At 33.9% G+C, this 14265-nt stretch overlaps 1 protein-coding gene across 2 annotated transcripts in view; it reads right to left on the reverse strand.

Annotated features, from left to right (window-relative positions):
* The window catches only part of LOC126848720 (zwei Ig domain protein zig-8-like), a 22955-nt gene continuing 8690 nt past the window's right edge, over positions 1-14265 (reverse strand). For both annotated transcript variants that reach the window (XM_050589826.1, XM_050589825.1), the window contains exons 3-7: positions 4367-4551; positions 3906-4119; positions 1952-2138; positions 731-852; positions 1-365 (exon numbers count right to left, since the gene is read on the reverse strand). In XM_050589826.1, coding sequence (XP_050445783.1) covers positions 229-365; positions 731-852; positions 1952-2138; positions 3906-4119; positions 4367-4551 — 845 coding nt within the window. In that variant the 3' untranslated portion in view covers positions 1-228. The remainder of the gene's footprint in view (positions 366-730; positions 853-1951; positions 2139-3905; positions 4120-4366; positions 4552-14265) is intronic.

Genomic DNA, 14265 nt, shown 5'->3' on the forward strand with positions numbered 1-14265 from the left:
TTCATTTATACTCTCATATAATACTGACACAGATTTATTTAACAGGGTGCATTTATAATATTATTGTATATTAAACAAAAATACATATTGACATCAAAATACATTGTCGAAAAAGATATTACGAAAGTATCATCGAAAGACAGAAAATATTTGGTACAAACAGTGCGTGTGTGTGTGTGTTTTATAAAATACAAACTTATAATAATGGCAGTTATAATAAAGAATGCTTTATACAGAATAATAATAACTTTGCCACATGTAAAAAAGAAAATTGATGAACAGAGCGCAGAACTCAGTAATAATTGCGTGACAATTGATACAGGCTGCATTCCACTGATCATGATGAACAGCAGCTTGTTTTTCACCTGTAATAAGATTTGACAGACGGATAATAAGATATTAACATTTTATCAATCAAAATTTATGATATCATTATGCGTACCTATGTGTGCGTTTTGTTAAAATTATATTAAAATAACATTACATCGGTAACAGTTTCTTTTTTCTTATAAATGTTTTAAAGATTATATAAAACATTTTACTAAAATTACAAACACACTATATTTAGACATATTATATGTACATTTTAAAGATATTTATTTAGGAAATGTATATATATATATATATATATATATATATATATATATAAATATTCGTAACGTTGAGAGTATATATAACGTTTATATGTGTCCGCTCTCTAATTTTATTCGATAAATTCTATTTAATTTACCATTTAGGACATGAATGTGTACCGCGATCGTGCTGAATTGGCTTACTGAGCACGTATATTCGCCGCTATCAGTCTTTTTCGCTCGTTCGATATAGAGCCTCGTCACCACGTCCTCGCTCGATCTGAAAAATCCGGTTATATTATACAATGTTGTACGTTTGTGTGATATTTATATAATATTAACTTTTGTCTGCTGAATTTTAATAGAAAGTAAAAATGCATTAATATGAATAATATAAAGATAAAATAATGTATAAAAGTATATAAATAATATAATATAAAATAAATATAAGATATACAATACATTTAATTTAATGATATATAAACTTAATAAAGTCATAAATTCAAGCGCTATAATTCGCAATATTATAAGACATTATTTATCTTTCAACTTGTATGTGCGGAGCACCCGAAATGTTTAGTTTATTTTGATACATTCAAATATAAACAAGATAAGAGCATTGTCCTTGTCACTAACGCAACGCGTGGTATTCTAGTATCTTAATGAGATAAGGAGGGGGAATAACAATATATACGCACGATATTATAATAACACGGGAGTCTCGCTAAGAAGCCGAGTGAAATAACATCGCAAAAAGTAAGTGCGAGTATACGTTTGGGGGTGATGGAAGAAAGAAAATAAACTCGAAAGTATAATTGCGATATTGGAGTACTCTTGATAGATGATCTATCAATGTTCACTGTCTCACTCTTGGAAGACTCCGCGTTAATTTCCTTCTCTTAAACTAAGAGTGTTTTAGTAATTTTCTTTCTCCACTTTTCCCCTCCATATTAGTATTATTTTTTAATGGGATATTTTTATACAATATGCTGGCACAAATAATTCTTGAATATTAATCGAGTTTGACATTTCTACGCTATCTGCGTCACTCGTAAAAGATAAGATTCAGAGAAAAATGTCTGTCTGAGGAACCGAAAAAGGGATATATCGTTGTTGTAAGTTGTCTCGAGAAAGGATCAATCGTAACGACCGTATTTTGCACAAAGCTTGTACGGTTGCTCGTCAACGCGTACGCCCTACGGGGTTTAGAAGGTAAATGCCCGACGTATTACGAGAGGATAAGAGCAACGATATGTACACCCGTTTGTAGACAATATACGATGCGCATGTAACACATACACATGCAAATCGAGACTCAGCCGTATATCCATCTCGCGGAAGCCCCGTTCGATCCATCGTCACTTGCGATATATGCTCACCCATTAATGTGATAAACGTTGACGTGATCCGGTAACGTCTCGCCATTTTTCCGCCAGACGGGATACGGTACTCTCGAGTCGGGGCAAGATGGTCGGACGACACACGCCAGCTCAATACCACTTCCGGTCTTGTAATATCGGTCCCGCAACTCATGTTTCGCTTCGTCAATAATTCTAATATCCGGTGCTAAAAAGACATATCACTTAATAATATCTAATAAATAATCGATGAAAAAGCATTCTTTTCTCATTTCTTTTGCATTTTTTTATTTCTTCATTGTGATTGAATTTAAATAGATTTGCGTAATTTAATTATTAAAAATGTAAAAAGCATTGTTTGTATTGTAAAATGCAGACTCGGCACAAAAAATATAAATATTAATTTTTTTTTAATGGATAAAAAAGCTTTATGTTTTTAAAATATTTAATATAATATATGTATAATTAATTTTAATAAAACAAATAATTAAATGTTTATTAATATAATATTTCAATATTAAATATTACGAATATCATTTTGACACTAAGCGAGAAAAATTTTCTCGCCGTCGGTTTCTTACATCTCTGCATTTCGTTTCTCGCATTTTAAATATTTAAGTGATCAACATCTTCACATTTCGATGATTAAAAATTGTTGTGAAATGATACGGCTGGAGATTCCCGTGGGTAGCACGCACGGCGAGATTAGTATGCGCAAACGTATTTGCAGATGCGAGGAAAGTTAGATAAATAAAGTCACCATTGTGTGCAACGAGACGTACTACGTGATACAACTGCGGCTGGCTTACTTCCGCTTGCGGTATGCCGTAAGATTTTCTCATGGTAATTGAATCTTTACGGGGGCGGAATTAAAATTCGCGACACCGTTCCCTTTAGATGAGCCGCAACGCAGCCGACAATTCACGACATACATTCGGATTTGTGCTCTTGAAATAGAAAACAATATATGCATCTCGCAGCTACCGACGTCGCCGGATTACGCCAATGCTTGGTAATATATCACTCAAAAGCATCCGGAGGACACAAATAAAATTCAAATCAAAATTATATGTCAAATGTGTAACCTGTAATGCTATCAACTGCTAGAATTCTATAATTTATTTTATCTATAATTTATGTTAAATGAATACAAATATTGTCATAAATAAGAAAAATTTTTTAATTAAATTATCAAATATAAAATTAAAAAAATATTTACATGAACTTGTCATTAAACTATCCTCTGGCATGCAAGTCATAATATTAGAATTTATTATGTATAATATAAAAAATTTATTATATTTCTCTTTATTCATTCCAAAATTCTGATTTTTAATTAAATATTTTTTACGTAACGTTTGCGTCATAGTAGTTTCGTGTTTACATTCATGTTAATATATTCCATACAATTTTGTCTGCATAAATGTTTAATTGCTATTACCCAGATGTATATTGCTAAATATTTCGCGAGTGCAATAAATGATCTCAAGACTATTTTGTTTTTTAACATAGATCGTAGCCGACAAAAATGGGTAATTAATCGATAAATCGAAGCAATATTTGCAATAAAAGCAATGAGCTACGATAATGTTTGAATACAAATAAAAGTAAAAGACATTATGAGCATCAAATAAAAAAATTTAGACGAAATATTACTTTTTCCTACTGTTCAAAGTTGTATTATGTTGTATTGCAACATGCATATTGATTTTAAATCATTTCTGTACTTATACGATTTTTGTAAAATATTTCTTAAATATTGTTTCCTCTTTTTGCATTTTTTCCAAAATAAAGCAAAAACGAGTAAATCGCTAAAGGATTTTTCTTTTAATTTATTGATCCTTTAAAAGAAGGCTTTCAAAGTTTTGACATTTACTTCCGAGACACTCTGTGTATAATAATATTAACATATACATTTTTTTTTTGTACCCTTGCCCGGGATATTTTATTCCCTCATAAAAGCACATGGTATTACCAAGAACAGTGACGTTCGTGACCAGCATTCTCGGCGGATGCGTATTCACTTGACAGACATATACGCCATGATCTTCCCTTCGCACACCGGTGATGGCTAATCTCCAATTGTTTGGATATTGAAAGCTCATGCTGTACCTTGAATCCGATGTGTGAGTAGTATTACCAAGAGTTAGGAGGGATGCCCACTCGGTGTTGCGTCGTATCCACATGACCTGCAGAATTCGCGATATTTATCGATCACAATTTGAACTGATAATATTAATACGCGACGCAATAATTACAGTAAATATTTATCAGACCAGACAATGTCGTCATGTTAGAGACAAGTAAAATGACTATTAGCCATAGCATATGTTAGGACAGTGAAGAATGAATGTAAGTTATATATTTAAATATATTTTCGCTCTCTAATCACTCTCAAAATAATATTAATCGATTCGTGGGTTAGGTTGATATTACCTTCTTTCCAGCGAGCATCGCGACGCGACAATCGAGAAAAGCGGTCGCACCGAGATGCAACGCCACATTTTGCGGGCCATTGATACCCTGGCCGTCCGCATTCTCGAAATAGGGATCCCAGTCTGTGACACGGTGATGCCTCAAACGCGGAATTCGTAAAGGAGGCAGATTGGCTATTATCTCCTCTGAAACATATCGTTAAACAAATCTCATTAGATTAATTCTCTTCACTTTTAAATTATACAGTTAATGAAATTTTTTTTTTTTTTTATAGAAAAAGCTGTGTTTTCGTGACAAAATTTTTTTTCCAGTTTTCTATGCCAATGTGTTTAGAATGTTTCAATGTCGAAAAATCATATTTTTTTAAAATGTCTGTATGTATGTAAGGACTGTACATTGTACAATGTCTAACTTCCACAATTTTTGAAATACCGTGCTAAATTTTTTAGAATAGATGCAGTATCGTTAAAGGATGATTGATATTGAATTTGGTAAGGATCGGTGAAAGGGTTTATTTTTCATAAAAATTTGAATTTTTTGAAAAATGTTTGGACACGCTCTAACTTTTGCAAATTTTTAGATATCGGGTTACATAAAAGAATATTATTAAAGAATAGTTCATGAGGATCGGAGAAAGTTAAAATTGATGGAAAAGATGGTTGCTTTAAGAAATTTAAGCTTTGTGAGCGAAATAAAATGATAAGGAAGCAATGTGCAAGTTTCTTATTTGCATAATTTTTTTTTTTTGGTGTGCCAATATAATATTAACGTAATAATGTTTGCATTAAAACGTTTGATATTTATGTTGTCGCGCATAGAATGTATGTACATTGATTAGCTTTTAAGTTGCGAGAGATTCGCATTTTTAGCTATATAGAATGCACATGGATAAAGATTTGAACTATGTTTTCCAAGATACAATCTCACCAAGATTTTCCGACGTAAGCCGCCGACATCCAGTTTGAATAGTGCGGCTGTAATGGGTTTCTCATGAAAACGCGAGATTCTTGTTGAAAACAACGGGAAACACGAATACGCCACGTTCAAATAAATTCGCGTATTTGCTTTGCCAATTGTCATCTCTGCTGTTCTCTTTCTACATGTTTAGAATAAAAAATATTGGGTTTTTAAATGCCATCACATTTATATATATGTGTAGCCATCATGTGTGTGTGTGTGCGTGTATTTATTTAATCATGTTTCCCTTGTAACAAATATTATAGTTTAAAATAAGTTTTTATTCAGAAGAATGCTTTTCTCTTTTCCTTTATCTTTTATATATATATATTTAAAAAATTTTTTATACATTAATAACATGATTTGTATAAAAATACACGTTAATTAAACAAAATTGCATATCTTTAATTATCGCGGCAGAAAAAAATCTCATTCTTTATAATGCTTTTATTATGCGCACGATGTAAAAAAAATTGTAAAGTTTTCATATACATTGCAAACCTTATTATCAAAATACTTATTAAATAATTTCAAATTTCCAATTATAATTAATATTTACAACACGATGTTATCCATGATTCCTTGATAAAGATATTGAACATTTAGTTTTAATATCAAGCATTTTATTTCTTTCTAATATCGAATTTCACGAGAAAGAGAGAGAGAAAGGAAAAGAAATATATCCTTCGTTACGTTTAATATTAATTACTTATTGGTATCATTTAGCAGATACATTTCCACAAAATATACATATCAAAATGAACATATTTAAAGCACTTTGGAGCATGATATTGTCGCACTCGTAAAAAAAAAATTCTGTACGGTTGAAGTCAATACCAAATGACAAGTAATAAGTAATATTAAAAATAAAAAGTAATATTTATTGAAATATCGTAAAAAAAGAATCAATACTTAAAATAATTGGGATTTTTCAAGGGACGAAAAGCAGTTGAGCTTGGTTCGTGCTGGTATGTGCTGTAATTAAAAAAGCAGAGAAAGAAAGATTAATGATAGAGAAAAACGTCACAAAATGAACGATATTCAAGAGAATAATAGGCTCAGGTTTTTCCTATTAATTATTCGATAATACTAAGTATGCCGGATGAACGGATATTCGTATCACATAGCTCGCGCATACGGTGGAGATCGATTAAAGAGGAAAAATTCTGTGGAGAATTCAGAGAAACGGAACAAGCGCGAAAGAATAAAGAGGGCGCAAGATAAAGTTGTAGCCGGGTAACCTTTTGACCCTTTATTTCGCACGCTTTGTAACCGCGCGAAGGTTTTGCTCGAGAGAGAGGTTGCGAAGCACTCAGAAATTTTACGGATACTTGAAACACAAAAGGTACAATTATACTGTAATGGTGAGCAGGTGGCTTCGCGAAAACGACACAGTGTTGGAAAGTTGTGGGCAAGGAACCCGCGGTATTTTATCCTGACATCATTTCTTCGTTGCACTTTATGTATTATCTTATGGCTCATGTAAATTTAGAATTATTTCTCTCTTTTGCAAAATGTACATCCTTTGAAAGTAACACAAAATATTAATCGGATGTCATATAGAATATAAGTTTATTAGTAAAATATTTTTTTTTTTTTATTTAATGTATATATATTTTTTTTCTTGTAGACTTATATTTCATTATAACAATATTGCAATAACAGACAGCCTTGTAATGAGATGCGTGTATATTTTTGTTGGCAGAAATTTATAAAACTAAAGCAGAGAATATAGAATAATCATAATTCTCGTTTTCTGTCTTTTCCTCTCTCTCTCTCTCTCTCTCTCTCTCTCTCTTTTTCTCCAATCTCTTACGTAACCCTGAAGAGTCGTTTGATAGAGAATCTTTGGGGTCTGTAAACGACCGACATAGCTCTCGGCTAGCGCGTAACGGCGCTTTCTTACGATCCCGAAGTCCACCGAGGTCAATCCCTGATTTTCTTCGTGACTGTCGAAAGCCCGGATATCCAATACGAGCTTGCGTAGAGAGACACAAGATTATCAGATTTTACACAACCACAGAAAGTTCATCTCTTGTTCTCTTTAGATACATAACTAAAAGTAGATTGTCTTCCGCCGTATAAACCTGCGAGATCACGGAAATTGAAAACCTATTCATTTTTACTCTCCATGCAATTTTGCAATAATCTTCATAACGAAGAGAAGATAAGAGAAGTGAAAGATCAAAGGAGATATAAGATGATAATACATTGTCGATATAAGAAATAATAACGAGGTTTTGAACTAAAGAATTGAGAAAGAAGATGGAAAATACAAGCAATTTTTTAATTATTAACAATGCATTCGAAAAATGCTCTTTCAAATTAATCTCAGTCAGTCAAGAAATCAACTCCATTTCTTTTGTTTATCTATCTTATAATTGTTTTCCATATTCTCTCATTTTTATATTTATACAATTTATATATTTGAGAAGTTGTAATATTTTAAAACGCACATAAATCAGTGTGTGTGTGTTGCATCGGCAATTACGACAAATAATTTTTCATTGTTACACATCTTTAAAGTCGGAACTTCATGACTGATCCGATTTGTTCCCGTCCACAAAGAAGATCATCCATCCGTTATTGATTCGATTATGAGGGAGCGCTCAGGGTTAACGGAAAAGGAAGCTAAATGTCTTCATCAACGTCTGCTTTTGTCTCTTTGTCAGATTTCACAGTTCACATCTGAATGGAATGAGAAAGGTAAAGAATCAGACGTGTATGTTGGCTTTGAAAATGCCGGATTAACTGGTCATTTTCCTGTCAAAATATTGCGAAATTTATCTCGTCTTTGTCTATTATTCTTGAAACAATGTGATTTGTTGCAAATCAAATAAATATCAACATTATTTGATTAAATTAATATGCAATTTGATTGATTTATTATTAGATTATTGCAATTGCTAGAGTGCATTGCTAATGGTTGAAGAATATTAAGCGGACAATGACATTTGTTTATCGATTAAATACACATGTGTGTGACTCCCTCTGAAGCTAATTTAATTTATATTTATTAATTTGTGCGCAATTTATTTCTTATTAATATACCGCATGAATTAGTAGTGAAATCAAATTGACATTACTGACAGCGCAAACGAAATTTATTTATGCGCCTTTACAATTATGTCTTTTGTGTGATTACAGTTTTGTAAATTCAATCTGGAAAACCGATTAAAATATAGCGGAGATATATTGATGGATTTAGTGAACGTGAAAAATGTACAGTATGGAATATATATTTTGGAAGATTTACACAACGTTATTAATTTATTACAATCCAATCAAGACAGCACGGTGGAGTTTAACGGAATAGAAAATTAAATGTCTTTTGCAATACTTGCGATATTGTAGTTAAATCTTTTTTTCTTTCTCTTCCAAGTACTTTCTCTTCATTTATTTTTATACACACATTGATTTTTATACAACACAAATATTAATTAGTGTTTATTAATATGTTATTATCCGTTAGTTCGTAGTGATTAAAATATTTGTAAACATTTATGCATTATCTTATCTTAAATAAAATGTATATCCGATATTGTGTCTCGAAAGAAGCGAAAATATTTTCTCAGATACACGTATTTATTTTAATATAAATTAATGATTATTCGATATACACAGATACAGCCGCTGTACCGTACATGAATAAAAGAGTGGCGAAAAGCGGCGCATAAAAGAATCCGCGTGATTTATGATCTAGACGGGGGTGCGAGCACTTACCGTTGCGTTATTCTCTCAATTGAGAGAATAACGGGTCTCCGTTTTTAATTGTATTCCAACGATTTCTCTCGCGTGGAACGAACATAAACGGGCGTTTCGCGATCCCTACAAGAGCGCAGACCGTATCGAGTGCAACGCGAGTGGCAAAGCCGGCTTCGAGATTTCAGTGCCGCGCGTTTCATCGTATAATCCGATTCGTAAATGCGAATCGGCAGCTGCGCCGAGTAAAACCGTTGTTCGCGAGAGTTTACGCAGAAGCGATGATTTCCGCCTGCGCGATATTAATCGTTTATGACGGAAATATATAAACGCATAAAATATAGACGCGATACGTAACGAATTCCAGGACGTAGAGAGGCTCGCGCGAGTACAATTTACAAATGGCAGGCGTTATACGTATATGAATTATTCTAACTTGATAAGAGAAAAAGTTTTTTTTATATATTTTGGTCCCGATAACATGAGATAATATATTTGCGTATTGTTGCGTCTGACAAAAAAGTCGATACTCGAAAGATTAAAATAGTTACGTGTGCATAGAAGTATAGGATGAGAGAGATAACGTCAAAAGCTGCATTAAAAAAGCATTATAGGCTCTCGAAAGGCCTCTGAACGATGTTCAGAAGAAGATACGGTAATATCGCGATGCATCACAATGCGTCTTTATTGCGATCGATGCTCTCATAAGTGAATCTCAAAGCTGTATATGCGCCACGATAGTATTATCACGTTTACAAAGAGACGATTTTTTACTACAGCTTGTGAAATCTTTGACGACAATTTACAAACAGATTCGCGTGGATGGAACATCGCGTGAAACAACATTAATTAAGAGCGTGTCCATTAGACATTCGGATGCTGGCGCTTATAATGAAAAAAGTTCGAAATCACTATTACCGCCTTTCATTAATGCTAATGGGATGCAGCTGAAACCGCAAACGGAAAATCTGCCCGACACAGCAGAGATTGAAGTATTTGCCAAGGTGTTTTATTATCGATCCACTATACAATATGATCCTCATTGATTATCGCATTCTCTGTTTCAGCTGTAATTTGCCTCGCTGTCATTAATTGCGACGAGACTGTCTTAATTGGGACGCGGAGAACGAACGTGTCGCTTAAAGTGACCTAATATAAATTTTACAGTTATCCGGGGAAAATCAACTCCCAAAACGGCCTCTTTCATCTCTTGCTCTCTCTCTCTCTCTCTTGGGTTTTATCGGCGTTCGAATAATACGGATATTCATTGGTGCGGGTCACAAGTTAGAATAATAGGATCTGTGAAAACATTTGCCGTCGGAATCACTAATTTGACGTGTCTGCGCTAATTTTCGGACCTAATGTCACATTTATAATAAAAAATTACTTTACTGATTTTATCTCATAATGTTGTTCGCTAAATCATAACAAATAGTTAACCTCGCAAAGAAAAAAATCTTTTAAATAACGAAACACGTCATCTGATTATTGTTATATTTTTCATTCGCTCCTCGAGAGAATAGCCGGTATCCTTTTTCGCGGAAAGTCGAGATGAGGTGTATCGTTCACTATACGCCTCTTGAAGAGGGAAGTCTGTGCTTCCTTTATCTCATCCCTTTTCTTCCGTGTTTCCTTCCGTGTAAAGATGCGCGGTTTCGATGATCGGGGGTCGCACGGTGGCGACGTAATAAATATACATCCGGAAGATCATTTGTTTCCGTACATCGCCTTATGGCAAGGATGCTACCAACGCCGAAGATGCTACCATTCGTCTTGTCGCTCATTTTTCATCGGACTAGTACTGGTCCTGCTGATGCTTCCGCGATCCTTTCCGTTGAAGCAAGACGGCGTCTGGGGGAGTTTCTCATACCTTGAAACCCGACGTAAATCCAATTACGGGGACTAGAGGAATGCGTATAAGTTGGAGGGTGGCTGGGGGACTGGCGAGTTCGACAGCAGCCTAAAGTCTAAAAACTTCTCGCACGAACAAAATTACGCACGTATAATTATTTTTGTAGGAAGGAAGCAGCTTTAAATTATAATTTTTCATTGCAAATACATCAAGTTCTAAGAACAAAATTATTTTATGAAATTTGTAAGACGCTTTAAATTATACATGTAATGCTGTAAAGTACAACGTTGTGAGAAACTTTGCAGTGCAATAACATTGTTCCTAATTACGGATCATAAAGGACACATACATCGCGAAAGTTATAATTACTCTCTGGTAAGTAATGGAAGGATATAGCCCTATCAATCAACGAAAACCAATATCACGCAGGGTCAATAGTCTATTAAAATGACAAGTTGTTCCTTTCGCAATGATAAATTTTAACCGTCGATTCGTGGACAGGTAACGCTACGTCATATTCCAGCAAGGTGACACGCTTGTTCGTAACGATGAAAGTTTACATGTAATCCCCTCGGTAATCCTTCTGACCGATGCGCGATATTGAACGATGTGGCCGTAATTTTGCGCGTCCTATCATTTCGCGTTATCTTGACGCCGCGCGTCCAAGTATTTGTGCAATTTCGTTTCTCTCGTATAACTTGGCATTAAAATTACTTGTTGTAATTAGATTGCTGCCTCCATGACGGAGGAAGAGTTTCAACGGGCAAGGATTGCAGGCACAGAAGAGGGAAAGCTAATTCCTGCATAATTTAATTATGTCCTGTAAAGAGTGTGTTTATAAAATTCTTTGTCCTTTGTAAAATTTAAGAATTTTTCAAGTATAATTTATCGACTTGAATCTAAAGATATTTTAATTTGATCAAGTACGATATTAACATAGAGATTTATGTACTTCCGCTCACTAATTTGCATTCTTAAAAATTCTTATGTAACATTATAATCGCCATATCTAGTTTTAGTTTGATTAAATCTGCAGCAAAAGTATGCATAATTAGATTAAATTTGTAATTCTGCGGTGTGACAAATAGGTCAAACGTGCATGGTCAGATGCATTTTCCACTACGCGCATTCCGCATGTCCCATATCCGTACGCTTCATTACAAACTAGAAGTTTGGCGTGTAATAAGTGTCTGTTCCTGATGTGTTCCGCTTTGTTTCATTTGATATATCAAACAAAGGGATACTTGTCAGCGTTGTTATTTTAAGATAATTGCTATGTCAATGCTATCAGAAATCTATCAATTTCTCGCACTCTGAGGCTTTTATAAATATGTGTGTAAACGCGTGTAAACAAGAAGATTTAAATATTTAATTTATAAATTATTTATAAATTTAAGATATTAGATTCGTCGAATTAATCACATGCAAAATTTGGCAAATTGCATAATTTGCGACAGCGAGCACAGCACTCCTGAACAAGTTATGGTATTTTTCGCTTTGTAAGTAAAGGAGTAAACGCCGATAAGAGAGAATAAAAAGATTTTATTTCCGATTTCCGGCATGCAATGTTATGTCGAAGTCGCAAAATGTATGACATGAATTGGCAACGACAAACTTTGCAAATAACTCGAGACAGCCTGTGTGTATACGCAAACAACACTCACGCATCTAGAGGCATGCGCTAGTACAATCAAATGACAACGAAGGCGCCAAACGAGTTTTGAATTGAATATTTTTTCATGATCGGGACTTGCGAACTATACGGACGCGACTTTCTTGACAGGTGTGTCTCTCTTTCTCTTTTCAGTATAGCACATGAGGCAATCTGTGTATGTAGAATTACACCCACGAAAAGATAAAAATATGTAAAGTGTACAAATAGCACAAAAAACATTCCTCTTGAAATAAAAATATCAAAGATTTTCCTTTACACACTACATATATTAATTTTAATACAGTGATCGTGAGACGATGGCTCTTCCAAAACGCTTGATAAAATTGCGCCGCATTACTGTAAGTATGACTTTAAAGGAATGATCATAATGACAAGATTAAAGTTTCATGAGGAACTGAGAATAAGCGACCATATACGTGTTATTCTACACAACTTACTGTCAGCATAATGTAAGTACTCTGCCAAAAACAGAAATTATGCCATTTTGACACAGTCGCATTCTGTATATAGATATAAATAGAGAAAAATCTTTCTTTAAAAATTTAAAATTTAATAATAGCAGAGAATTGAGAAAATGTGAAAATATAAAATACGTTTTTTTCTATGCTTCAATATATTCTGCGCTGCGCACAATTGTTTGACATTTCAAAATAATAAGGTTGAGGAACAAGGAGCTTAAATGACGTTACGACGCGCGTTTATCTCAAGCACATGCACATTCTTTCACATGCTATGAAAATTTAAAATTGCACTTGCACGAGGACTCTAGAAATGAGTTGACTGCAGCAAGCGAGTCTTTAAAGTCTAATCGATTCGACATTGAAATCCGAGGACTATTGTAAAGCTATGTAGGACGAATACACAGCTTCTTATCGAGTCTCTCGGCGAGAAAGTCCGCGCAAGCTCTTACAGAAAATAAATATCCGAACGGTTAAGCTAATACAGATACGTGATTGTAGCCCATCGGAAATCGACAATGTAGCCATTCGATGTGTAATTTACCAATCGCAGTAAACTCGACTCACAGAAAATAACTTCAAAGCTTGTCTACAAGCAAAAAGATCTGAAATGTCATTCTTGCGTATTTACTTTTTTCGTACCTGTGTTTTTTATTGTTAATTGCTGTCTCTCTCTCTCTCTCTCTCTCTCTCTCTCTCTCTCTCTCTCTCTCTCTGTCATTCTCTCACTTCCTCGCTCACTCTTTCTTCTCAGATAGAGCTGTACCACGATAGTTCTGTATATGCTTCTAAAATACTCTTCGTAAAAGAAAGTCTAATCACCGCGTAGATCGCACATCACGTTGCAAAATTTTACATAGTAGTATCGAAACTTTACTATACTTGCAAGTTTGGCGCGAGGAAGGTACATAGAAGTCCAACTAACTTTTCCACCAAACGAATCACTTTTACGACTTTCCCACGGCTTAGCAATCAACTTTAGAACGAGTAATTAAACTCGCACATCTTTGCTCTTCATTTCCGAATCTTTATACGACGTTCATTACGTTACAACGATATCAAAGATTATTACGATGAGATATATTTAATTAGGATTAATATAGACAACACATTTACATCAATTCATGTCGAGTTAATTTCTTTTTTGCCATCTTCTTTTTTTTATCATCAAATTTTATAAATAAAAACACATGGATTCATAGAAGAAGCAATGATAAAGAGTAAAGTAACATTGACCCATATTTTGTTTCATTCT

The sequence above is a fragment of the Cataglyphis hispanica genome, chromosome 4 (genome assembly GCF_021464435.1).
Source record: "Cataglyphis hispanica isolate Lineage 1 chromosome 4, ULB_Chis1_1.0, whole genome shotgun sequence".
Taxonomy (NCBI): Eukaryota; Metazoa; Arthropoda; class Insecta; order Hymenoptera; family Formicidae; genus Cataglyphis; species Cataglyphis hispanica.